The sequence below is a fragment of the Petromyzon marinus genome, chromosome 48 (assembly GCF_048934315.1).
Source record: "Petromyzon marinus isolate PM22_M1 ecotype Great Lakes invasive population chromosome 48, UKy_Petmar_22M1.pri1.0, whole genome shotgun sequence".
Lineage (NCBI taxonomy): Eukaryota > Metazoa > Chordata > Hyperoartia > Petromyzontiformes > Petromyzontidae > Petromyzon > Petromyzon marinus.
Genome location: NC_133714.1, coordinates 4,285,817 through 4,313,706, shown reverse-complemented (window position 1 = coordinate 4,313,706; position 27,890 = coordinate 4,285,817). Strand labels below are relative to the sequence as shown.

At 45.4% G+C, this 27,890-nt stretch overlaps 1 protein-coding gene across 3 annotated transcripts in view; it reads right to left on the bottom strand.

Annotated features, from left to right (window-relative positions):
* The window catches only part of LOC116952672 (leucine-rich repeats and immunoglobulin-like domains protein 3), a 73,861-nt gene that overhangs the window by 19,789 nt on the left and 26,182 nt on the right, over positions 1–27,890 (bottom strand). For all 3 annotated transcript variants that reach the window (XM_032972241.2, XM_032972242.2, XM_032972243.2), the window contains 7 exons: positions 27,081–27,155; positions 19,041–19,178; positions 17,475–17,618; positions 11,138–11,281; positions 9,930–10,073; positions 9,429–9,572; positions 3,775–3,855 (listed from right to left, as the gene is read on the bottom strand). In XM_032972241.2, coding sequence (XP_032828132.2) covers positions 3,775–3,855; positions 9,429–9,572; positions 9,930–10,073; positions 11,138–11,281; positions 17,475–17,618; positions 19,041–19,178; positions 27,081–27,155 — 870 coding nt within the window. The remainder of the gene's footprint in view (positions 1–3,774; positions 3,856–9,428; positions 9,573–9,929; positions 10,074–11,137; positions 11,282–17,474; positions 17,619–19,040; positions 19,179–27,080; positions 27,156–27,890) is intronic.

The window sequence follows — 27,890 nt, the reverse complement described above, 5'->3', positions numbered from 1 at the left end:
ACAGCAAGCGGCTACGTATGTAAGAAATGTCTCGGGTCTAACCCAGGGTAATCTTCGTACGACGCCACTAAACAATGGTCTCTTCTAGGCAAAAGTGTCAAAGCAAATCCTGAATGTCACAAGTGGACAGGGCAGAATTGTTGATCAATGTCTCCACTGTGATGGGGCTTGCCTTGTGACACCGTCTGCCTTCGCAGCTCACAGCCATGCGTAGCGTCTTATCTCATTGGCACGACTCATCTCAAAATGTGGATTTGTTTTCCCTCTGCAGGCACTTCAGCCGCACCGACAGGCGCGAGGATTTTTCAAAGTGGTCCTTTTGTTTGAAACGAAGAGCCATGAAAAGGACAAAGAAACCAAAACAACACTCGCTGGACCGGCTGAGCCAAGGAATAGGAGCTGTAGACACCCGAGCTTGCCAACACGGCGCTAACGATCGCCCAAGCATGCCATGTGTCGACAAAGCTAGCTCCAAACACCACGTCAACTTTGCCCTCGAGTCTAATCCACGTGAAGCCATTTTTTCACGGTGTACATATATACCCAGGTAATTATTCACCATATAGTTGTGCAGACTGTAGGGGCAAGTGCTGTTATAGCAAGCACCTATTCAGGGTATGGCTGACGCCACAGCTGACCACCTTTAGTATTCCCAGTGCCCATGTTTACACAATGCACGAGGCACTCATTTACGACCGAGCTCACCTACGGGAATGCCCAGAACAGGTCCAGATATTACTGATTACTGATGCTGTGGCTTGACTGTGGCTTGGTGCTTGAACCGCCGGTCAGTGATTATATACACACACACACCAAACTTGTAGATTCCTTCAGTGGGTGGCTTCACCAACTTTTGCTTTAAAATACAAGAATAAACGTGCGTCTAAGAAATTGTGGACTTTGGTAACAATAATCAAACATTCTCGCTCTTTGCCTTTAAGAGCAGGCAGGAAAATGCTGGAGAAAAAAAAAACATTTTCTCAGATCGCCTTGACACACACACATCCCAATGTTGTCTGCCATCTATAAAATCTGTCACATTTTAGATGCTTTATAAGTCCAAACTGTGATGTGGGTAAATATACATTTTCAAGTCGAACCTGTACAAATTCTTACACTTGGAAATAAACAAAAAAACGATACATTCACTACACTAACAAATAATCACGAAAGCCGACATGAACTGCACCATCAAACATCTGACCATTTTGCCTTTGCATCCTGTGCCATTATATATATTTTTACGTATTTCTTCCACACTGGTCTGCTTGCGAGCGTGCCTGCGTGTGCGCGCGAACGCACGCACGCACGCAGATGTCCAGCCTGTGACAGGTGTTGAAGCAATCTGGAGAATGTTAATCAGTCGAGTTGGTATTTCTTCTTCTCTGGTTGTTTGTTGAAATCTGGCCCTGCGTGGAGGAGGACGACAGCTGCGCAAAGCCAGTGTTGCTCTCACACTTCCTGCAGGTGCCTGTGCTTACATTTTCCAAGAGACACGGCCAGCCAAGCAGACACAAGAACTCGCTCAGACACACACACACCACACGTGTTTCCCCACCACCCAAACCACTGCCGCGCTGCTGCTTTGCCTCTTCCACTGCAAGCCGTCCACCTCGCGGGGACAGCTTTGTTCCCCAAAGACGCGAGGGGGAGGGAGACGTGGGGGCGAGCGCGTTAACGCAAAGGGTTTGCGGTTCCAGCGCGCAGTGGCCGCCCTAGTTAATGCCGCGTGTGCGGATTGACGCACCAACGTACGACTTGATGTGGCAGAGGGGTGGGCGCTTTTGTCTGCTACTTGCTGTAGAGGTTTCGTGGTTCAAGCCTCACGGCCGCCCTGGTTAATACCGCGGGTATTTTAACCCAGAAACAGGTGCCGTCTGCCTCACGATGGATGTCAAGGTTCCCGTGAAGCTCTTCAAAAAAGCGTGGGTTACAAGTGCTGGGATCAGCCCCCTCTTGCAGACTAAACCCGTCTGAAACATAGCGCCTTAGAGATACCCTTGCATTCTAAGAATCGCACGAATACAAACTGTGCTAAATGACTGTTATTACAACTCACGAGACGGTTATTTTAAGTTTTCTTTATTTCTTTGTCTAACTTGAAATAACTTCATAGCTTTAGTGTGCACTCTATCATCTTTAATGTGTGTTATGATGTTCATACAACCAATGGATGGCAATTGTAGGGTGGTGGTGTTATGGAAATACAGTATGATTACAACTTCTACTTTGGCTGAAGCATAGATTATGATCGACGGTTATTGTAATTGTTAGGCATTGTCCAAGCGTTGCTTACATATATTCACGTAAAAGGAGTTATAAAAACGTCTTGTACTGAATGCTTCAACATTCATTTCTTCATTTAGACATACGGACAACTGCACTGGAACGGACGTGGCTTCACGAGCAACTATTCGGGCCAGCAAGGCACATGAGGGATGGATGTGAGCAGCAGCAGCATGCTGAATCGCCTGCATCTAGCTCTCCATCCTCATCAGATCCCCAGTTTAGGCAGTCAACCTAAGGGAGACCAAACGAGGCTTTTGGCTCCAACTGTCGATTGCAGTTATTGCTCAAGGACATTGAACCCAGGTTTTCTAGGATGGAAGCCACACTACTGTTGAACCACTACACAAGTGCTCTCCCCATGATCATATACACACTCGTTTCAAAAACAAGATTCTCTATTCAGCTCTCTAAACCAAAGGGGGCAAGCGCTCCTCGTGAACGCCTCACAAAGTTCCAGAGTGGCTCAGGCGTGGAAAAGGATGGCCAAACAAAAAGCTGGCCACCCCTGTCTCTCGAATGCAGACCATTTCACCGAGCGTCGGAGACTTCCCACTCTTCTTCTTCCGTGTGCGTGCGGAGACTGGTACTGCAGTTCTTTGCACACTTGCGTTTCCATCACAGCAACCAAGATTCGATTCTTGGCCCATGCATAACACCTAAAACCTGTCGTAGACTTTCCTTCACTCAGCTCTTACTTCAACCGATTAAATGTTGCCAAATGTGGTGCAAATTGACTCACGGCGTACACCCGAGAAGAGTTAACAATCTGAAAAATGCATCGCTGAGCTAACGCCGATTGAAAATCAGAACTTCACGAAACAACAGCTTGAGAACAGGACTGCCCCTTGACTCAACATCAAAATAAAAAGAATTGGGGGGCGCAGGTGGCACAGGTGCAGCATTCCTCACGACGGCCCTGCCAAAGGAGGTGGGAGTAGGTCTGGCTACTTTTCCTGCACAGCCGGGTGTAAAGTCAACGCAATTCCAGGAAATTGACTGCTAGCGTGCGTGCTTGCGTACATGCGTCTGCGTGTGTTTTTCTGGCACTGTTAGTATAATGCTTCGTGCCGGTGCGGTGTGTGAATATTAGTCCTGAGAAGACAAATACGGCTGGGTATGCTTGATCCTGGCCTCAAGAACCCCCCACCCCCACCACCTTGCGTACCGTGCTGATCTTGCCAGGTGCTCGATAACAGCACTTGCCCCTGTGCTCTGCAAGGTTTCACGGCCAGCGTTTGTCTCTGAGGCGGTTAGTCGTTCTGTGCTTTTATCATGGCAACGCATATTTGACTCCCAGTCCGAACATCCATCATCATCAGTGGAAAATTGTATTATGAACCTAGCATACGCCACCCCTAGGTCAACTCAGCCGAAAATCCTGATGTGGTCTCAACATCAGCACTGGGCGAGACAACGGTTGCCAGGCCATTTATGGTTTTGCCTACGCCGCCCACTTGCGTGTATGTGTTTTATTTGAGAACTCACAGTTTGTTGAGGTTTTCCAAGCCTGTGAAGGCTCCGTGCATGTCTTCTATTGTCCAAGAGATTTCGTTCCCTGCCAGATCTCTGTTAACAGGCACACGAGAAAACAAAATAAGACAAATAGCAGCAGCAGCAGCAGCAGCAGCTTACTCCCGAGCCAAAATTCCCAGCAGTCTTCCATGGTAATGTTTTCACATGCGTTGCATAATGTTGGCAGGATAATGTTTTTGATGGGAAATATTGTCAAAGTAACAAAAAATATCCTTGTTTTATGCATTCAATCAGTCTCACTTTAAATGAGTACTGAACACAAACAGTACAAGTTGAATGTTCATACCGTGTTCAGTTACACACGAATTGTAATCATTTTGCAGATAAATCCAAAGTCATTTTTATTTTAGACCGTTGATGTTGAACGTAAACGTTACAATTATGCACGTGGGCGGGGTGTTGTTGATCATCTTAACAAGTTTTCCAATCTGCAGGGCGAAGAGATGGCCAGGAGGTGGCAGAACAGCAAATAGGTTGCTGGTTCTAAGTTCAATTGGAGAATATCTCGAGACTTGGCTACACACTTTCGTGTAAAAATAAAGGACTATCGCACGTATTCGTGAGTAAAATACTGTCGTCCAATTGTAACTATCGCATGAAATTGTAAGGAAAATAATGTCACCCAAATGTAACTGCGTACAGCAAAGTGTTTCCATTCTGTAATTCAATGTAAAAGCATACTTTAGGCCACTCGCAAAACGTATAATCTTATTTTGGCAGTGGCCTGAGGGGCACGTAGACTGGATGGGATTGCGCTGTGGAAAGTAAACTTGTCTGCGAAGTGAAAGGTTACCAGTTAAAATTCTTCTTGGGCGTCAATTCGGCCCATAATGCCCGCTGAGCAGATAGAATAAGAACCATTTGGAAGGAAGTCAACATTGGACGTTCATCTTGTACCGCAGAGGGATATCCATCAACTGGTGGTCCTCTCAGCTAAAAACTGCGCTCCTGGACGCTCATTCCATTACGATGTGCAATATAAATGCAAGTTGTTGTTGTCATAGATATTTACTCGCCCCCACCGCGGGAATGTTGAATTTCCTGCGTTGGCTCAGGGCACTTTTATCCAAGTCAAATACCCCCCCCCCACCCCACCCCATTACTTGTTGGAGAAGCAGGACACTCCGAATTGACTCGATTCGAATGAAAAACCCCTGAGCAGAAAAGGCCAAACTCGTTTAAGTGTATTCCCAGTGGTTCTCACCGTTCGTTGCTCCCCAATGAAGACCACGAGCACCCACACCCCCAAGGTACTCGGGTCACTATTCAAAAAGATCACTTGTCCATACCTCTAGTCAACACAGGGTGAAGAAGTAAGGGATCTGTAACCTGAAGCATTACACCTTTTGTTGCCGCAATGCGGCGGCGCTGACATTCGCTCACGCGCAATCAAAAATGTTTCCTGCACGGTATCCGTACAGCAGCCTGGCACCCCCCCCCCCCGACGATTGGCTTAACTACTGTTCTAAACAGGGGTGGCTCTCGTTGTTGCACACGACAAAAAGGGTTCCCCGCCCCCCCCCCCACAACCCCTCTCCTGCCACCTTCACCGTCGCTACCGCAAAACGAAATCCCCAGCCCCACCGCGCAAACAAACACACCCTAATCGGAGTGCCTTCATGGCTGGCTGGACGCAAATGGCCGTGGGGTAGCGCGAGCGTTAATCAGAGCCTCTCTCCTCTCCGGGGCCGTACGCTGCCCCAAAGCCGACCCCCCCCAGGCCTCAATGGCCGCCTGTCCATGCCACTTTCACACCCACTGCCTCCCGTCATTTCCTCCCAACAATGGCACTTAATCAACGCAGGCCTGCTCCCAATTCTTTTTTTCCCACTCGAGACTCTTGACACAGAAAGAGGCCCCCCCGTAAAGGTTTGTGTGTGTCTCTCTCTTGGCTTTCCTTCTCCCCACTCTCTCCTCTTTGCTGGCACCGAATAACCACCCCTTTCTCAAGAGTTCTACCTCTCGGACATTCAATGAAAGCCTTCCCATTTCAAGTGATTGGCAAAGAACTGTAACGCAGTCGACGAGGAATGCTTGCAGCTCGCGAACAGACTGTCATTCCACCAAACTACGTTCAGCTGCCCAAGTTTGTATGGTGTTGAACTTCTTTCGCACCGTACGTAGCCAACCGTGCTATTCGGAGGTGCGGGTAAAAGTTTCACGGTTTAATAAAATAAGCACGACTAGGGTTGACCCCCACTGGAAACGTAGAATTTCCTGCACTGGCTCAGTGCAGCGAGCAGAGACAATAAGCACGGCCCCACTGCTCCTTGGAGCAGGAAGACACTGTTTTGAATGTTGACCGATTTGCAAGGGCACTTACTGCAATGGCTACGGGCACCGTACAACAATTGGTGAAGGTGAATTGCATGACAATCTGCCAAGGTTCCTAAGGCAGTGTGAAAGGTGATGAAGGTGGGGGGGGGGGGGTGGGGGCAGGAGCAGACACGTACATACAGCGCGGCTTGCGGGAAAACGCGACGAGAACTTGGCATTTACGTCAAACGCGCGCAATGATCGTGCCGAAACGGGGCAAGGCATGCAAGGTATGCGGCTTGCGAAAGAAATATTTGGTTCAGGTGAACACAATTGCTGAACGTGTTGCGGTTGCATGGTGCAATTAACCCACACAATATTTGAGACACTGGTCACCCTCATTGCTCACTGGCACATTAAAGGCTAACAAAAAAGCAGGCGCCACGCTTAAGTGTAAAAACGGTATCTTTGTAACGAGCGGCGATTTTTCGCAACTCGCTATGAGCAATGGTGATAACTGTGGGTGTGTATTTATTTACAGGGCATGTGGGCAGTAGCATGGTGTATGATATGTGAATAGATTTGTAAAGTCTACAGATCATCTGGCCAATGCAACAAATGCCATCACAACTCGCCATCACTTCTTTTCTTCTGCCATACTCCGCAGCTGTTGCAATGTCAACATCTGACCTCCACGGTCCACTGTCACAGTATCCGACCAGCTGGTCTCCTAGCTCTTTTACGGTTGGCGAGATGTGAACTACCTCGCCCGGTATACGGGAGGTTGTGGGTTCGATCCCAACCCAAACATCTGTATATTTGGAGTATGGATGTTCTCCCTGTGGTTGCGTGGATTTTTCTCCGGGTACATCCGGTTTTTCCCTCCACATGTACAAACATGAGTTTAGAGTATTTGGCTGCGATAAATCCCCACACAAGCCACTTCGTTGCAGACAGGTCACTTCTGAAAAAAAGCTATATAGCTCAGTGGGCCTTACCTGGTAAAATAAAAATGGTTTAGTTTTCCCCTTGAATGCCACTCCAATGCATGTATTGGCACCCAACCCTCTTATCCTGCACATGTTCGCCACCGATCAGATTGTCCTCTCGCCAATTCAAATCTACTATGCTTTTGCCGCGCTGTAACACACTCTAGACACAACCCCGTTATTATTTTACTTGCCCCGATTAAAATGCTGATGATCAAACAGGTGGTGTGGCCATAGGGCCGGCATCACGACCGAAAGATCGTGTGAGAACGGTTGCCTTGGGTCCGTGACAAATCACGAGTGCGCAAGGAGCCTCTCCGTGCGCTCCTAAAGAAAATCGACAAAACTTTCGATTTTATCAGGTAAGGCCCGCTGAGCTACTGAGCTTGTTTTTTCAGAAGCGACCTGTCTATCACAAATGATAGCTCAATCAAGTGGCTTCTCATCACCTGGAAATTAATAGCAGCCAAATACTCTAAACGCACTTTAGGATTCGAATTGTGGAGGGAAAAACCTGGAGAACCCGGAGAAATATACACACGACCACAGGAAGAACACGCAAACTCCAAATATACAGCAGGTGTCAAAGGCGTTGGGATCAAACCCACGAATTCCTGTAAACCAGGCGAGGTAGCTAACATCTCGCCACCGTGGCGCCCCGTCTAAGTCTGCTTGTCCACGTGATTCAGGAAAGCCGACACACGTTCAAGTACGCCGATGCCACAGCTCTGGCTACTCTTGCAGGAGAATGGCGACGCCCAGTTACAGTTGTGCAGTTAACGTTGGGTATACAACCTACACGTCGAAAGGAACATAGAGCATGGTAATGTTCATTCTGTATGTGTATATATGTATATATACAGCATAGCTACCTGCACCACTATGCTAGGCTAACGTTTACAACATGCAATCGCCTACCCAACGCAGTGTCATTGCCAAGGCTGGCGAGTTTTCATTTGGTCCAGGTCTAGGTAATGTGAAGGCAACTCTAGTTTCACCATTGCCACTCAGTTCGTTGCTCCAGGAAGCCACTGCACATTGCGACGGCCCAGCGGCAGACGCCCATACGCGCTGTGGTAATGCGAAATTACGAATGAGTCGAAAAGTGCGGTTCAATGACGGCCGTTGAAACAGCAGAGCACTTACCACGAATAAAAGCGATGCAGACCGTGCAGAGAGGCGGACTTTGAACACCGTGTTTTCGGCGCGCGCGTGCATGCGAGCACGCGTGCAAAAATACAGCCAGTACGGTTTTGCGTGCGCGTGCACGCACACACACACACAACACCTTAATTGCACCTATGGGAATTTCAAAACGAGCAGTTGCTAAGGGGGCTGAAACATGTTTATTCCTATTGTCGGCGGGGCTGTGGGCACGCACGTAGCCGCACACACAGGCCCTCCTTATTGGGTTGAACCCGGTGAGCGTTAAGGACGCCAAGAAATGCGTCAGCAAGGCCTGGCAAAAGAGCTTTAACACACTGAACTAATAACGCGAGCGGAACGTCACACTTAATCGCCTGCAGACCCTTTTGAGGTGGCAATCGGGGCTAAATTGGCCGCCTTGTAGTTTTGGACTTCACCGCGATGGGTCACAGTGGCACACGCATGGGGAAGAATTAGCCAGCCGCTGGGAATACCGTTAAGGTCTCCGTTTGACTCATGTTTGCGTAGAACAGACGTGCGCGATCGTCGATTTTGTCATGCATATGAAATCCGTACGCGATGCATGCAAATCGTTTCGACTGCGTCACGTAACTTAACGTCAGAAGGTCGTGAATCCATACACTGGTGGTGGGTCAACTTAGGTCAGTAAAAGACGTACACCTTTGTGGCAAGTCTACGGTGGTTTGTTCTACAGAAAGACTGGCCTCCCATCACAGGAATACAGTTTTTCACCACTGTTTAAGGTCCACAGGTAGAGTGGATCACTATCCCATGCTCTATGAAGCAGAAACTTTCACGAGACTTTGATGCTTTTGACTCTGTTCCTGTCCATGGGCGGCCCTGAGCCACTGTTCAGTGGAAATGCTAGAGTCCTCTGGTGGGGAGTAGAAGCACTAGACAACAACCTCCGACAAAGTTGAACTCATTTAATCCATTCCAGACCAATGCATGAACTTGCACGTTTCCGACTTAAGAGTCAAACACTACCCCCACAGGGCCACGTGGATTTTGAGCCGTCTTGGTTGGAGCTGCTAGACGAGTTAACTGCAACTGGCAGTTACAGAAGAAGTGACCAAGCTGTGTGTCCACTGACATACGGTGGCCACCACCTCACACGCCAAAAGCGATGTGAACGTCCTATTGAGCCCTCGGTAAAGTAAAAGAAAAAAAAGAGGCTCTCCACCCCTGACTCACAGCGTGAGGAGGCTGCGCAGCTCCTTGAAGGCGCCGTCGGCGATGTTGCTCAGGTGGTTGTGAGCGAGCAGGAGCGAGCGCAGCATGCCCAGCCCCACGAAGGTGCCCTCCTCGATACGGCTCAGGTGGTTGTGCGACAGATCCCTTTGGACAAGAGGAACCAAGGGCAACAACGCACGCGACTCAACGCCGGGCACGTCCAAATACGCGGATTGAAATCATTTAAATCGATTCCTGTGATCGTAACACACGCAGGGAGAGAGCGTGAGCAATTTTATTATTTGCCATTCGTTGCGAATTGCACGTAAACGTTAAACTTCGGGCGGTGGAACGAGATGGATGGCACGAACGAAGCGGAGCTCTTCGATCGCATAGTGTCACCAAATCATGACAGAACTGTTGCACGGGAACCGATTTATATCGTCTCACGTCAGAAGTGATGTGCCAGTGAGTGGGGTGGTTAATGCCACGCTGTGCCGCCGCCGCCACCGCCGCACTCACAGCTCGTCCAGCTTCTGGCAGAACTCCCAGGCGTCGAGGTCGATGCGCGACACGTTGTTGTGGCTCATGTTGAGCTGCTGCAGGGAGGAGAGGCCATACAGCCAGCCCTTGGTCACGTTGGTCAGCGCGTTGAAGTCCAAATGCCTGCGGAGGGAGAACGAGTCGCTGCCTATCACCACAACGTGGGCCTGATACCTATGCTATAGTGTATCGATGGAACCAGATATGTCCACCTATGTATGTTGAACTTCCGCACTGTACGTAGCCAACCACGCTAATTGGAGGTGTGGGGGAAGGACAACAGTCTAAACACAAAAAAGCAGTCCTAAAGAAATGTGTTTTCAATCTAGATTTGAAAATGCATAGCTCCAGTGGCTTCTTAATGTCGGATGAAAGAGCGTTCCAGATGGCCGCGATGCAGTGACCGTCTTTATTTGATTGCTCGCCAAAAGCCGCTGCGAGCATGACCGGAGTTCGTGCGACCAAGACCACCACCACCACTCGCATTGATATCACGGGGCTCTCACATTTTGGAGATGAGTGGAGGGAGGGGGGTGTCTAGCCTGGCTGTAAAGCTAAAATCACGTGACTATGACTGCCAATTATTTTTCTCATTCGTGAAGCTTTCAGGTGTGTGTCAAGACAGCCTTGCGATACGAATCCTGCAAGGAGTGGTGACGCAAGTGTTTGCACCGCACTATGAATCCGGCTGTCTGAGATTGATTCCGGGTCATGGCTAACATCAGTGGCGAGTGATAACCGGACGGGTTTTGGGCCTTGGTAAACATCAGCATTAGAGATATAAGGGTGGGTGGGTGTGGGTGCTTGATTAGACCAACTCCTCAAAGCGCTGTTTTTTAGCCTTAATAGGTGCTCGCTAACAGCACTTTCCCCAACAGCCTACACAGGGTATACAACTTTTGAATGTTTCCATGTGCATCCATGGTATCTGCAACACAACTGCTATTGCATTTCTACTAGAATTACACATCAACAGGAATTGACCAAACAACCCAGTGCATGATCCTAGTGAATACAAGAGTCCCGACACTTGGCAAGGCTTTCCAGGGTAAAACAAAGAAAGTTATAATAAACGGATTGACGTTATGACTACGGCCAGCGATAAATTAACCAAACATCTGCAGCACCGAAGAGGAAAAGAGAGCAAAATAAATATTGGTAAAACGAGCCCTTTCGCAGACACTTACAAGATCTCCAGCTTCTCCAGCCGCCAGAAGGCACCGTCCATCAGACGCCCGATGTTGTTGCGCTGCAGACGGAGCGACTGCAGCGACTCGAGACCGAAGAAGCTCAGGCTCTCGATTCGCTTGATGCGGTTTCGCGTCAGCTCACTGCAGGGGGTCGGGAAATTCGTGGAGACGACGACGTGCGGCGAGATGAGCACATTGTGACCCAGACAGCAATGGGCATCGGAGATGCTACTGGCATGATTTTGCTTTTCTTAAATGGCTCACTGCATCACATCACAAATGCACCGACTCCTCACGGCACATGTTCGCGAGACCTAAGAAACGTCGCGAGTCCGTCTGAGAGTCGGTCCCGACTGGGCCTCTGTGAAAAAAAGAGGTTCATGCCTCATCGGATTCCTCCAGTCACGGCCACTGCCTCAAAACAATTTGCTGTGCAGAGCAGAGCAAAGGGCTCATGATAAAAATGTGCCAATTACTTTCTTTGGCAATTCGTTAACAACGTCGCTCCCTACAACTAGACAAATGCCAACCTTCACACCCGTGCTGTGTTGTGCCGCACAGGGATATCTGCCATTAGGGGGTCCCCGCTAGGTGGAAAAATAAAAGACTAAAGCTGGGCATTGGAATGATTGAGACGGGACGTGATGCAAGGCGCATTGAGTTGCTGAGGGATTTAGGCAAGCGTCCTATACTTGCAAATCCTTATTCTGACGAGGAACTAAAGCACAATGAGGAGCAATGTACCACCTATGACCTTTCACCATGACCAAAAGTCTTCACGTTTTAATCCTACGGGGGTTTCTGAAATTCCTAAACTCTCTTCCCATTACCGATTTGTTTTTTTGCCGAGTTGAGAATTGGGAATAGTTTTTAAAGTGAAGACAAATGCAGGAAGCATGTGGGGGACAAATTAAGTCTTAAAGGGGCCAAACCATGAAGTTTCAGGCATTCTCGAGTATCCTTGCTGCACCCGACAGGGAAGGAACCACGAACAACAAGCTCTACGGTAAGGAAAGCGGTATGTTTTTGTTGTAAAATCGGCCTTCAAATGTCAGGGCTTGTGATCATGTAAGGGGTTTTATGTCCTCACCATACAAAACATAATGCTTTAGTCTATCAGCTAAGGGAGCTTACAGACGATTGTTTTCCACTAGCATTGGTGGTTTAAACGACTGGTGTCTCTACTTCTCCGAGTCTCATCAGCAGGCTGTGGGCCTGCGAAAACAAATGCCTGATGTTACAGGCAAGAGCTCTCCACAAACATCGTTGGATCCCAAGCAATGTTCAGCAGAGCAGCAATATTGTTACCAATAAGAACGAAAATTGTATATCCCTGATTTCCTCCATGGTTAAATAATTTAAACAAATTAAATAATTTAAACAAATTATTTAATAAAACCATGTGATAATCCCCATAACAGTCATCTCTCCCAACAGGTAAGCGTAAAGCCTATAATGACAATGCCAGGGACCCTATCAAACCGACAAGACGTTGCCTTTGGGTTAAACGCGCACACTCTGAGCAAACGTCTCCTTTAATTACAGGCATGCGTCTCGTGATTAATCAAAGTGTCCATGGGTATTTACTCCAAGGCAAACAATCCGCGGGATTGGTAATTCGGTGCAGACTGAGCAGTACAGGAGAGAGCGCACGGCTTCAGCGACAGGTTTTTGCCACAGGACGGTTAACGCCCCCGCGAAAAATACTTAGGGCAGCAGTCAAGAAATCCGAGACATGTGGTGTGTGCATTCTGAAGCACTTCGGCATATCCCACAGCTGCGTGAACAATGACAAACACGCCTTTGTGTGTAATTAAATAATTGAGGCGTTGGCAGACTAATGGGCCCTTTTTTCTCGTTTCAATTGTTTTTTGTCATCAGCATTGTTAGTTGCCGTACATATTTTTACGCGATTATCGGCGTTTTTAAGATAAACGCAGATTTGCCGCCTCCTTTAAGATATTCCCTGCTTGTATTTATTGTGAAACATAGGGCTTTTGCTGTTGTTCTCAACTAAATGAGATCGAGGATAGAAAGTTGTTGGAAACAATAAACACTTTTCTTCGTAAACTTGCAATGAAGACAGCTCGCAAATGACATCACAGCACACAATTGATAACCCATTTAAAACGCCAGAATGTCGGCCGCCTTATCCTAGCTCTTACGGAGGGCTTCTCGCCACCACTGATGTCCTCTTCTTCTCACCCCCCCCCACCTGCAATGTGTGCAGACACTACTGACTCTATTGTATGTAGGCTATGTAGGCATATATGCCTACAAATAAAAAAAATTGAGGGGGAGTCCACTTTCTATATTTTTTTGATTCAGACCTTCTGAAAGGCTCTTATAATTTAGTAGATGGACAAACGTAACGCCGGGCTTTTATAAAGGTAAGAGGATGGTTTCACATTGAAAATATTTGCTCTGCTCAAGGCCCTCATGTACAAGAGGGGAAAGCTCATTGATAAAGTAGCAACAATTTCCCCAAACTGCTACAGACCCGTCACAGTCAGCGTCTCAACGCTCAAATAAGCTTTGGGTCGTGTTCATCTCTGTTGGCAGCCCTACGCCAGCGGTGGAAATTCCACATTAGTTTTGGAAGGAACTCGCTATCCAGAAGTGGCAACCATTATTTACTTACCCAAAAAGTTGTTCAAATATTACTGACCACAGAGAGATGATGGGATTTGAACCTGCAAGTTTCTGAATGACAATTAAAAATGTAACATTCGTCAACATCACTCCCCTAAAGTAAAACATCTATATAATATTCTTGGTTTTTTCGGTAGTCACGTAGAAGGGAAACAATAAAAATATAAAACAATAAAATTCTCACGACGTTTCGACTGCAACACAAGCAATCATCATCAGGTGTGAAAACCACAGCAAATTGCAAGAAGTCAGGTGCTGTGGTTTTCACACCTGATGATGATTGCTTGTGTTGCAGTCGAAACGTCGTGAGAATTTTATTGTTATATATTTTTATTATTTTATTGTTTCCCTTGTACGCGGTGACTTTACCGAAAGAACCAAGAATATGAATCCCTGCAGTCATGAAAGCTTTAAATCAAAATCTATATAATAGGCAATATTTCAGGCAATGGCTCTTCTTCATAGCATATAAATGAAATAGGGCCATTGGACGAAATGCCAACTATTCCGTTTTTTGTGTGTGTTTTTTTCCCTTTTAGGGTATCAGAAGTCAGGTGGCTCTTGCCACAGTGCCATCTGCCCGGTTTGGTCAAGATTAAAAAAAGATAAAATATGCACGTTGTTTTAAAAAGTTGAAATGCTACGCAAGTGAGAATGGCTGTTTGATGACAGGCAGTCGAGCGCTGAGAGAATGAGTGTAGCAGGGACGCTGCGGAAGCTCTCTAACGGGTTTAACACGGATCGGGGCGGAATTTCACGGTCCTGGCGTCACTGCCCATCCGAGGGCACACGTGCAAATCTCATCATCAGGAGGCCAGAGTAAGGACAACTCTGCTAAAACACCGAGCGAACCTTATTAGCCAAAGACAGCCCAAAAAAATCCACACCGGCATCCCAAAGTAGCTGTTAAGTTACCCACTCATGGACTACAATTGATTGCTATGCTTTTAATACATGCATGTAATCGTACGTGTAGGAGTTGGTTGTGACCCATAGTCTTCTATGCGGTTGGTTCACGTCAATCCTGCAGCCACAAGAGGTGCTGCATTCACACCAACGCTCAAAAACATAACTAATCCTTGAATTAGATCGTGATGCCGAATCGCTATAATTCGCATAATTGCGAATTGGGCAAATCGGTGCCCGTGCTTAAACTACCAACTCACGACGCGGACATTCAATTTGGTGGTGCAATCAGACAAATAATCGGATGGTTGAGTATTTGAATGCCGGTCAAGGGTAGACTCAGCCCATCATCCATACAGGGTCGATCAAATGAGTTACACTCTGCTGTTAAAGCAACGCTTGGTTGTGCTCTACATAATCTGTCCCTCGTCATGGGAATGTGGACTTTCTGACCACTGGCTTAGAGCTGACAATGGAGATGCATGTGCCACCCCATGCTCATTTGAGCACGGAGAACCCCTTCCCATTTGATATTTGTATTAACCTTGGCACGCCTTCACAACTTTCCAACTCTTATCAAGCGGACGAAGGAGTGCCAAGCCATGTAAATACTTATAGCATGGACACAAAGAGGCATTCCAAGACCTGGGAATGACTGTGCTAGTTTTTTTTTTTACCGCAACCACTTGCAAAACAATAGGCCAAAAGAAAGAACGGCATTACAGATTTGAAGACGAACAGACTTGATTATCAAACACAAATGAATAGTGGACATATTATCAGATGATTTAGAGTGTTTTGCAAAAGGAAACAAAAGCATTGGCAGTAGGGTACAATTAAAACAAAAACCATCTCAAAACTCACCATGTGCATCATTTAGACTTCCAAAACATACCAGAGGAAAATACAAAGTAGGTTCATGTTTTTATTCTTAAGGCCAATTTCCAACAAAATTGGCCTTTCAAATATTTCTGTTGTGAGGCAGTGTTCATGATGAACATGCAAAGATGTTAATATTCATTTAAAATGGTTGTTTATACCCATGAGAAATTCAACATACATATTATGGATAGATAACAGATATGTTAAATAAAATGCACCGGGACCTATTGTAATTGAGTAATTTTAGAAGAACGAACATGCAAGCTGTCTAGTAAAAAGTAAAGTAAATATTCAGTAATAACTCGAATGTAATTGAGGTAAACGTTCCAATGGAAATAAATTCCGCTAAGATGCATCACGGTGCAATGAATACATCTGCCAGATGTTATAACAAGCTTTTAAATATTACACAAAATACATAAAAAAAACACGCCAAAAGATTGATGTGCAATTGTTCACAGGAAAAGAGGTAATGGAGGTTTTGCTCAAATTTTTTTTACTGAAAGATAAGTTTTACTAGCCGACGGATTCCAAAATAAAAGCCCAACATACGGAGAAGGCATTGGTTCACGTGTGCTGCGACATCTGCTAAGGCTATTCATATCGCGATTAACCGGCGGTCACGTGACCGTGTGGAGCTCGAGGTTAAAGGCTGGAGGTCACAGAGAGGCGGGGTGCATGCCTCGTGGGGGAGTTTCGCTTCAGCGGGATACAGGAACGGCCATTTGGGCGATTCTGACAGCGTGAAATTAATCAAATAAAACACCACGCTCGGCTACCTGTTGGCCGATGGCCACTTCACACGCCGCTTTTAAATGTGGCGTAACTGCCACCACACAAATCATACGTCCTGTTTAAAAAACAAAAAAATCCATATTTTATTTTAAAGGGAATTTTCACACTAACCCATGACTATGGACAGTAGCAGGATTGGGTGGCTTCACTGATAGATTTCCTATTCTCTTCCTCCTAGAATTTTTCCCAACTCATGAAGGATCTGCCTTCCTGCCTTTCTTTATCCTGTTCTGGACCATCAAATCCACATCCACTCCACAGTCTGTCACATCCTCGCTCACCACTTTGAGTCACCTCATTCTAAGCCCACCTCTCAGTCTACGCTCGGGTGCGTCCCTGTTCCCTGCTAAATACATTATTCTTCGTCTCGTGTTGTATTCCCAGCCATGTGAGTAGACTTCGGGGCGCAACGGTGGCGAGATGTTAACTACCTCGCCTGGTATGCAGGAGGTTGTGGGTTCGATCCCGACCCTGATGCCAGAATATTTGGAGTTTGCATGTTCTCCTCGTGGTCACATGGATGTTTCTCCGGGTCCTTCGGTCTTTCCCTCCACATTTGGATGCTATAAATTTCCACATGGTGATAAGCCACTTTGTTGAGCTATCATTTGTGGCCAGGTCGCTTCTGAAAAAAGGGCTATATAGCTCAGTGGGCCTTATCTGGTAATATAAAAAGGTTTAGTTTAATTTTAGTTTCTTTAATCTTGTCCGAGATAGATGGGTCCCACCACTCTTGCCTTCTTCCTCTCTAAATATTTGACGTTACCCTGTCTTGTGATCCAAGATCCATCTCAGCATTATCATTTCTGTGGTGCATAACATCCACTCCTCCCCGGATTTTAGAGTCTAACATTCAGACCCAAAAAACAGCAATAACAGTTCCATTACCATCTTATGTACTGTTTCCCTATTATCAGAATCTTTATTTACACTGGAGGAATTCGATGAGCTATGCAGCACTTTTTCACAGATGTCCAGTATGGGTGGGTCAGCAAGTAATATGTACTTTGCAGAGTTCACTTGCCTGGCCTGCACTACTGCACTGGGAACTCACACAATACATCCTTGGACACACAGTGTACAGATATTTAGGACTCACAGGTGCTGCAGGTGAGGTAGCTTGAACAGCTTGGGGGCCAGGGACGTTATCCGGTTCTTGTTCAACTTGAGACTCAACAGAGATTGTGAGAGGTTGTCCAGGCAGCCCAACTCCAACAGAGAAATCTTGTTGCCATTCAAGTTTCTGTGGGAATGATGATACGAAGGTCAGCGATCCTTTATAAGTTGTATTCGTTTAAGTTTTACAGTGCGAAACACGGAAACAGTGAAATGCGGATTAAGGAACAAGCTGAGGTTAATGACACGATTCAAACTGTCAAAAAACGTATTTTGGGTTTTTGGCAGGAATTGTCGCAAAGAATGGATGACAGCCTATGGTCCAGAATAGTAATGGTGAGATCGCGGCAGCCAATAAATGCATTTTATGGAAAGGACATCCAACCACGGAGAAGGAATGAATAAATCCGTTCAAGTGCAGGCGCTCGGTGGATTATTTTATTCGAGGATCATGAGAGGTGGTGATGGCTTTGGGTGGCCATCATCCAGCAGTGGATTAATAATAGGTGATAGTGACTAAACGAAAACAAACTTAAAATCTACAACCCCATTTAAACCCAGCATATGTAAAGGTGATGTTCCATTATTCTCAACTGCCCTGTACAACTATTCACCTGGCTAAATTTTGATTTAAAGCTTTCGTGACTGCAATAATTCATATTCTTAGCTCTTTCGGTAAAGTCACGTTAAAGGGAAACAATAAAATAATAATAAAATAATAATAAAATATATATAACGTGACTTTACCGAAAGAGCTAAGAATATTCACCTGGCTGTAAAGATGTCCAGCGTAGTGCACCCACATTTTTAATAATAAGATATCTCAATCCATTGTCATCTGGTCTTAATTAGTATTTCATTGTTTACCAAACAAAGATCCCCTGTATAGCCTTAACACTGTTGGGGCATGTGCTGTTAAGCGAGCACCTATGAAGGACGATACGGCGCACCAGTGAGTGGGTGGCCAGCACAATGCCCGGCCGCCTTTGTCTGCCTAGTGGCGATGTTTACACACCGCACCAGAACAGAGCACACACACGCACATGTAAATGAATTTTATTTATGACCAGCTGAGAGTCCATTGAGACAAACATCTCTTTTTTGCAAAGGAGACCAGGGATGGGGAAAAAATAATATTGAAAAAAGTTAAGAGACATTAACAACAAAATCATACAAAGACGAGATAAACTATAGTATGGCCACTGGTGACCGAGCTGAGATCATTTGCACCCTGCGCTTGAGAGCTCATTGGACAAAGACCGTCACCGCATTGCACGATTTCAGATGCACCTCTGAGGCCGTCTGGAACGCTCTTCCTTTCGACATTAGGAAGCCACGGGAGCGATGTACTTTTAAATCTAGATTGAAAACGCATTTCTTTAAGAACTGCTTTTTGTTGCGTTTAGTTTATTGTCCTTCCCCGGCACCTCCGATTAACACGGTTGGCTACGTACGGTGTGAAAGACGTTCAACGTCACACGTACGCACCTTAACCGTGTGGCAAATATTTACAGGGTGTTGATGAGAACAGTGGGGTCTATATACTCACAGGTGCTTCAGGCGCATGCCCTCTGGAAAGGAGCCAGCCTTTAACTCCGTGATGTGGTTGTTGCTTAGCTCCAAAGACTCCAGCGACGAATACTTGTGGAAGTCCTTTGCCGCAATGGCTCGGATCCGGTTGTGCTGCCTGCATGCAAGCAGGCAAGCGATAAGCACACAAGGGCACCGTCAGCCTATACACGACCACGTTCAAACAATCGCAGCAGCTCGCACAGGGGGGAAGCGAAGGCACTTTGAGAATCATTTGCGTATTTACCGTGGGCATGCGAAGGTGCGACGGTTGAAATGGTCACGCTGACGAGAGATGTGTTGAATTGTGTGTGGAAGCATCGACTAACAGACGATTTATGCAAATGTAAATATTAAGGGGGTGAATGACACTGTACAAAAAAAGACAAAAAAACAAGAATAATTGTGAACGAGACAGTGAAACTACGTAAAAAATATCGAGAGTTGAATCGACTCGTAAACATGAAGAGTGAAAATGCTTCATGATCATGTTGCGGGGGCAGCGGCGGGGGGGGGGGGGGTGCTGAATAGTTATGAGCCTACTCATGCAGATTTTACATTCTTCCACTGGAAACCAAACTTCCATCATCCTGTATGACCTCAACGACAAGGAGTTATCTAGAAAAAGGAGGCTTACATGCGTGGCTGAAACATTTAACGTGGGCCGGAGCAGGCCCAAATGAGTTTGGCCAAGTTTTGTGTGCACGTGCGAGCGAGCGCGTGCCACACACACGCTGCGCCCAAAGACGTACAATCAAAACAAATAAGACGTAAACCCAAAAGCAAACACCTCTTCAGTTATATTATTTGGATCTTTCGGTAAAGTCACGTAGATAGGTTCAAAGACGATAACAAAAAACTACAACGTTTCGATCAGGCGTAGCCCAAATGTCAGCAGCATGGGTGGGGCAGCTAATGTTAATGTAAGTGATGGGCAGGGACCGCGATTGGCGGTGGGTTTCCACCAATTAAAGGACTGCCAGGTAAAAATTAGCATGTTCATGTAAGATCGGTGAGCAGCCTCCACGGTGAGCGCGCCGAGGTGGCTATGTTAATATGACAGATTAGCATGTTAATGGGAGATCGCAGAGCCACCGCCACGTCGAGGTACGGCGCGCAAAGGTGGCTGTGTTGGTGTGAGAAATTTAACCTGTTAATGTAAAATTGGAGAGCCGAAAATAACAACATCGGAAGGTGGCAGGATGGGAACATCACAGCCAGTTATGACTTAAACTGGTTGATAACGTCCTTCCAATGATTGCTAAATTTGTACTCATCTTCTCGGTTGAAATTGTGTCTGTCTGTTTATATATGGATGGCTTCATGAACGAATCTTTGTTGATAGCCAGTGGGTTTGCAAAGTACCTTCGTCTTCGAAAATCAATCTCGTGTGAGCCCACTGCATTAAGATTATGATAAGCCATGGCCGAGTTACTGGTCCTATCGTGTTTCAGATCTGCCTTGTGTTCACGAACACGGTCCGAGACATGTCGCTTAGTTTCCCCAATGTAACTACTGCCGCAGACATAGTATATTATGTAGACGCCGGGATATTGCATGTCAGGGATCACATCCTTCACAAATGGGATCAGATCACAAATTTTATGTACTGTGTTAAATCGGACCTGGATCTTGCGTGTTTTTTTTTTATATAAGATGTGCGCCTCTCACTGTTGCAAATGATTCTGAAGCTTTGTCACCATACACTCTGGATTCAGAAGCAATTTCCACTGCGCCCCGCCACGTATTTTAAAGCAAAAGTTGGGGGCGTATCATACAATCCGGTAGGTGGTTGACTATGACCTCATAACATTTTATTTATTTTTGTATTGCCACATGGCCCAAGATGTGACTCTTACAATCCGGAGAATATGATATGTGTCAATTAAGGCAAGATCAGGATTGCCATCATGGACGAAGCCAACGATGCCATCTCACCTCGCCAATGCCTTCTCACTTTCTCCACATCCCAGCTGCCACACAATACGTGGCCAACTCCAAGAGATGCCCAAACAGTATGTCACCATCTAGCTTCAGGTCTTCCCATTGGTCGCTGGACTAACGGGGATAACGCCAAGGCCTGTCCCATGAACATTAAATAGGACCCGAGCTGAGCTCTGCATAATGAAACTCTAGAAGCCTGCCTTATTTCAGGCAGGTAGCGGATCCTTTGCACTGGCATTCGTTTGCAGAATGCGCACATCAAATGCGTTGGCCTCCAGCCATACTAAGTCAGTGCGGACCATCTGCAATGCATACCAGTCTCTGTCGTCCAAATGGGGATATAAGGGACACGAGAGGATAGAATGCTTGCATGCACGTGCGCAAACTGCACAGCAAGAATGCAAATGCTGATGCACACGAGTAGATGCACACGCACACATCAAGACAAAGATGCCCCACATAGGCTTAATCGACTGTTGGGGCAAGTGCTGTTAGCGAGCACCAATGAAGGCCGGCACGAGGGGGTGGGTGGCCAACACCAAGCTCAGCCGCCTTTGCCTCCTCAGTGGCGATATTTTTACACACCGCACCAGGTACTCATTCGAGGCCAAGTCGACCTAGGGGAGGCCCAGGACCGGTTCAAATAATCGTCACTGGTGTTGTCCGCGATCTCGGGTGGCTGGGTTCGTAGCGCAGCACGCAAACCGCTACACTACCGCACACGCGGACACACACGCACCTAGACAAACACAAAGACACTTGCACAAACCGACCACATCTCCCCTCGCTTGCTCGCTCACACGCTCGCGCTCTCTCTCTCAAAGCGGCTTTGTGAAATCTGCTCCAACTGCAGGCACAGTGACAGTATTGATGTGGGTGATGTTTACTCAGGTGGGAATTAGGGCCCCTCTCTGGGGGTAAATACATTAGCCCTGGCCTGTATTAAACCCAGTGGTATATGGAAATTCACAGCGTTCTCATCCTTGCCACCATCGTTCTCATCTGCTTCTTGCAATATATCTCTATAAAGTAACCAATTGCCATGTAAGGTCATTTTCAGCCACTTTGTATTTCTGCACGAGTGCCATGATTCCTTTGTTTCATCTATTCTTGGGTTATCCCTTTGTGCTTGCACCATCTCTAGCTGCCCATGTTAGCATTAATCGAGAGCCACTGGTCGCCATTAATTTAAATGATGCATCATGCCAACTAACTCGGTGTTCTTGTCAGAAAACACACTCATTTTAAAAGGCATTTGTTTTCTGTATCCCTATAGTTGGCTATCATCATAAGTGTAAAACAAAACAATTAATCATCTATTAATTTGCAATGCAATCTCTGGGGGTCAAAATAATTCACTTTCTACTTTTGAGTGCAAATAAAAGTGTGTGTGCATTGAAAATCTAGGTTTTTTTTTAAAATTACCTAATAGTTTGTGTGTACTTGTTGCTCTCGCGCTAAGGAAGAGTGCAGCACAGCGGCCGCTCCGGCGCCATGACGGGCGGTGATCTAAGCGCCCCTTTCATTGGTCATGGGCTGGCCAGCAAGACGTTTCCCGTCGTAGGTGGGCGCGACCATTCGCAATTTCAAAAAAAGAGGGGGGGGGGGGTGTAAAATGTACGATTATTAATTAGTAAAATTTAGTTAAAACCACGAATAGGACCACCATGGCCGGGAACTGGACCGTTTTTTTTTTAATGAAATCTTGAATTGGCACGCGAGGCGAGTCTGCGCTGAAAATTTCAGCTCGTTAGGCTTCGTAGATCCGAAGATATTAAAGCGTCAAAGATTCCAAAGAATATATACAGACAACACGGCAAGTTCAATAAGAGTGTGTAAAAATAGACTGCTTGATAAGTGAGCTCTCTTACCTGGTAGGAAAATAATATGTATCTGTATGACAATAAAGCAAACTTTAGAGCAGTAGTCTTTTCCTATTTAAAACAATCAACCGCATATGTGTTCCATGGGAGTGATTGTAACCAGCTGTCACACCACCACACTGTAAATATTTTCACACTTAAGCCGTCCCGGGAACACACACACACACACAGAACCGTACATAATTTAACAAGATCCAAATGTTCCTGTTTGTTCAAATTTCTTGTTTATTTTTGTTGTTTTTTTTTGTCTTATTGTGCAAGTCACTAAACGTGTTTCCATCTTAACAAAAAATTTGCTCGGCACCTGCAACTCTGCCACTCTACTACATATTTTATTGAATGCCATTAGGTGAGAAAACTCCGCCGAGTCCCGTGGCATTTGGGCTACGTGCTTTTCCTTTACAGACTCTTGTTGTTTTTTTTTTACGGTGCAAAGTGCATTCATGTGCCATGACTGGCACGCACAACAGCACTGCGAGTTCTTTGGCCTATGCGAGAATACAGTTTGGACCTTGGGCTCAACATCCGTTGTGCTGGAGAACAAAACACATGCTCTGATTCAGTGGTATAAGTAAGATGCTGAACTGAGAAAAGTTAATCTTTAAAAAAAAACACGCGATTGAGCCATCAGTTTTCTATTGCCCGAATGCAGCAATGCCGACAATCGGGCAGTAGAAAACTGATACAGTGGTGTCATAACAGTGGGTTTTGTTGCCATTTGATTACCTAACACTGAACCATTCATACAATGTAACAGTCTGCAAGAGTTTAACGCCCCTTATCAGTGACCATGTTATTTATCAATGTCGTTCTCTTTGGAAATACTCAACCACAGTTTTTATGTTCTGCTTCAGCATTAAGGTGAACTGGTTTTGGTATTTAATGAAAGGCTTCACTCCAAATCAGGTGTGAGGCCATCAAGACCATTTTTTTTAAAGATCTGGGGGTAGTGCAGTTCGAATGCCAAGGATCGGGTGTACCATGGCACAGGACAATACAATATAACGAATGGAATACTTTATTAGACCTCCTTTGCCAATAACAAGATATAGTAATAGGTTTTTACCCTTTTAGCTGGCACAAAAACTGACACCTTTATACAAGGGATCATGTTTGCAATAACCACAACATTTTTGACTGCTTGTGTTGTGGTTATTTGCAAACATGATCCCTTGTATAAAGGTGTCAGTTTTTGTGCCAGCTAAAAGGGTAAAAACCTATTACTAAATGGAATACTACACATGTACAAATAAGGTTGTGGCCTGCGACAGAACTACAATGTCAGAATTTAGGAAAGGGAATGCTCTCGTTAATTTCAGTGTTCATTGTCAGGTCCACATGTTTGACAATCGGGGCCAATTAATGAGGGTTAAGGGAAGCTCTCAAAGGCGAGTTACCGCATGTCAAACTTCAAACACACGCAGCTGCTTCATCACGGAGGCCCATACTCCTTGCCGACACTGATTAAACTGTAGCAGATGCAATGCTGCAAGTGCTGAAACTTAAATAAATTTTGGACGCTCTGCCAAACACTGTAAATTCATTTTTCAAGATTCTGAAACACCTTGCTTAAAACATTCTTGCCGTGTCTGAAAACTCCAATTTCTCGGCACACAAGCTGCCCAAAACTTGGCACAGTTGTGCTGTGTGTGACCATCCACTTTTGGAATTCACTTGAATTAGTTGAAATCTACAGAAGGGATATCCATTTACAAAAATGTGTTGACTTTGGAACATCTAGAACTAGGCAACAAGCAGAGGCTATTTCATCAACGTTGGCAACATTTACTTATTCTCAAAAAAGAGTGGGGTCTCTTAGCTGAAAAAAGTATTTTTAATTTGTTTTAATTTGTGGAATTAATCTAGACATCAGCTGCAAAAATCCACCCTTAACTGCCACCCAGATGTCCTACTTTTACTGCCAACTTGCACTCCATGTAAATCTTTATAATCCCAATAAACTATTCACCATGCAGCAATGTAGGATATTCAGACGTACCTCGTAAAATGCTTGCTAAGAACACAGCAGTTCGTCCCCCTTTTAAAGTTCCAAGACAAACTCTTTGCAAAGGTATGTGGTGGCTATAGGCCTGGTAAATAACCAAATGTAGACAATTATTCCACTGGACTGTTATCGGACACCCTGCAGCCTCTGCTCAGGCCAAACTGCATGAAGGCCCTCCCCTTTCATAGGCTGTAAACCATACATCCACTGGGTCCTATTAAACACTGTTTACAGCTTCCAATGTTATCCTAAGTTAGCAAATATGAGAACATACTGTTCCCCAGAAGCCCTTCATGTTTCTGATTTGCAGGAACACTTAATAAAAAGGTTTACGTATGCCTTTTCACACTCAAACACAAACACCGTTCTTCACCGATCATGTCAAGTCTCTCCGCTCATATCCAAAGCGCGCGTCCATTTCCGCCGACAGCTCTGTGCCCCGTTGGGAAAATTCCATACGACGACAGGTAGGAGCAATTCACTACCTTGGACAACCGCTGTCGATTTCCACAAAGTGGTAGAACTTTTGATAATAAAGGTTTCTGAGTTAGATCGCGTAAGTATAAATGGCTCATTAACCCACCACCACCCGACACAGCCAACCAGTAAGGTTTGTCACAGCCAACCAGTAAGGTTTACGTGACAAACCTGACTGGTTGGCTGTGTCGGGTGGTGGTGGGTTAACGATACATTTATACATACGCGATCTAACCCAAAACTCTTGATACATTAATAATATTGGCCACGAAAGTCTACGTGTCAAACTGCTATAACTTTGATCGACACCAGACAAACGATAGACTGGGTTGTCCCCCAGTGGCAATTTGAGCTCCCCCCACACGAGCCAGCTCTAAGCACAGCACCAGAGTTCTTCTGAAACTAAAACTGTACATACCCCCCCCCACCAACATGGCTTATACAGGGGCACCACAATGGCGAGATCTTAACTACCTCGCCTGGCGTGGCGGAGGTGGTGGATTTGATCTGACCCGGACGCCTGTATATTAGGAGTTGGTATTTCTCCTTCCCCGTGATCGCATGGATTTTTCTCTGGGTCCTCCGGTTTTTCCCTCCACATATAGAAACATGGATTTAGAGTATTTGGCTGCTATACATTTCCACTTGATAAGCCACTTCGTTGAGCAATCATTTGTGGCCAGGTCGCTTCTGAAAGAGAGCTATATAGCTCAATGGGCCTTACCTGGTATAATAAAAAAAAGTTCATTGCTAATGTCTGACAAAACTCAAATGACCCCCGACAATACTCCTTAGCAAGACAGCCGAGCAAGCAAAAAAAAAACCCCGACATAGAAAATGCTTGATAATGTGGAGTTGCAGCTTCCATTAATTATGTGTGTTCGGCACGCTGACATGTTTAACAACATCAGCAGCACCTTGCGATTACCTGTTTCGCGGAGTGAAAAGGGGGGGAGGGGGGCTCAATTTGTAATTCATTCAGGCAGCCCCATTTTCACAGCACGGGAGGATCATATCCATTTCATCCGCTGACATTACATAACCACAGGCCCGCCGACTTCAAATCTTTAAATTACAGGCTTGCATGGATATCCAATAAACAGACGTAAAGGTCATCACAAACCTGTTTCACCACCAAGACACGTCCTGGAAATTGCGGATAGAACTAAAAGAAACTATAATGGTGCTAGATGTGCAGGTGGAAGGTTTTTTTGCCCGTCTTATCCTCTCTAAACCGGTATTACTAACATGAATTCATTCCACACAAGTGTTGTTGCATAAGGTTCGGAGTAGCAAAAGTGTTTGTATCTACTTACATTGGTTCACGGGTTATATGATGTATATTTTCTAATGAAAACATATCAGAAAACGTGTTTAATTAGTCCCACAGTTGTACAATTTTGCTGGACCGCAATTAGTATATTCATGGAGGCTGTTTGTCTCGGACTGCAGGCATTAAACAAGATCAGAGTCAAGACCTCTCTCGAGTCTTGCTGCTTAAATGTAGATGAAATTAAGGTTGCTAGACCAATATTACTTTATTTTATTGTGGTGTATGTTTATTGAATTTACAGAAATTTTAATATTTAGTTTTGCATTCACCTAACCCGTGACTTACTGCACAGGTTCACTGAAGTAGCCACGTGTATGTGCGATGCATAAGACGAGCATTTAGACGCAACAATACGTTAAACGAGAAGCATGCACTTACAGCGAGAGCGTGGCGACGCTGCCTGTTGCACTTCCAAGGTCGGGAACTTCCGAGAGGTGGTTGTGATTCAACTTCCTGCAATGGACAATTTCAACAACGCACATTAGGCCGTAGTTTGTGCTACAACGACAGAAACACCTCAAATTTTTATATTCTTAGCTCTTTCGGTAAAGTCACGTTGAAGGGAAACAATAAAATAATAAAAAAGATATATTTTTTTATTCTTAGCTCTTTCGGTAAAGTCACGTTGAAGGGAAACAATAAAATAATAACAATAAAATTGAAATATATATTTTATTATTTTATTGTTTCCCTTCAACGTGACTTTACCGAAAGAGCTAAGAATATGAATTACTGCAGTCACGAAAGCTTTAAATCAAAATTTAAACACCTCAAACTCAAATATTAATGCAATTAAAGCGGTGCGTTTTGTTTTGCAAGTGAGCACCAACAGTAATTATGGAATCAGGCAACTGACTAGCAATTGAATGTTCAGCTGCAAGAATATACCACTGTGGTGTTTACCAAATGAGCGTTGTTATATCTAGAAAGCCAGTATATGTATATATATTAAAAAAAACATGTGTGTGCATGTGTGTGGGTAAGGATTGAGAAAGAAACATTTCAGTCATTCATGAATAGAGCATGGTCTAATTAAAACCGATCACATTGTAAGTATAAAGTGGAGCACATGACCAATGTCAAATGCATATAATACATTACTCCAAAACACAACACTGTTTATGGTTGCGGATCAAACGGGTATTGCACATTGTTTGCCAAGGTAACATTTCACAATAAAATGTTTTT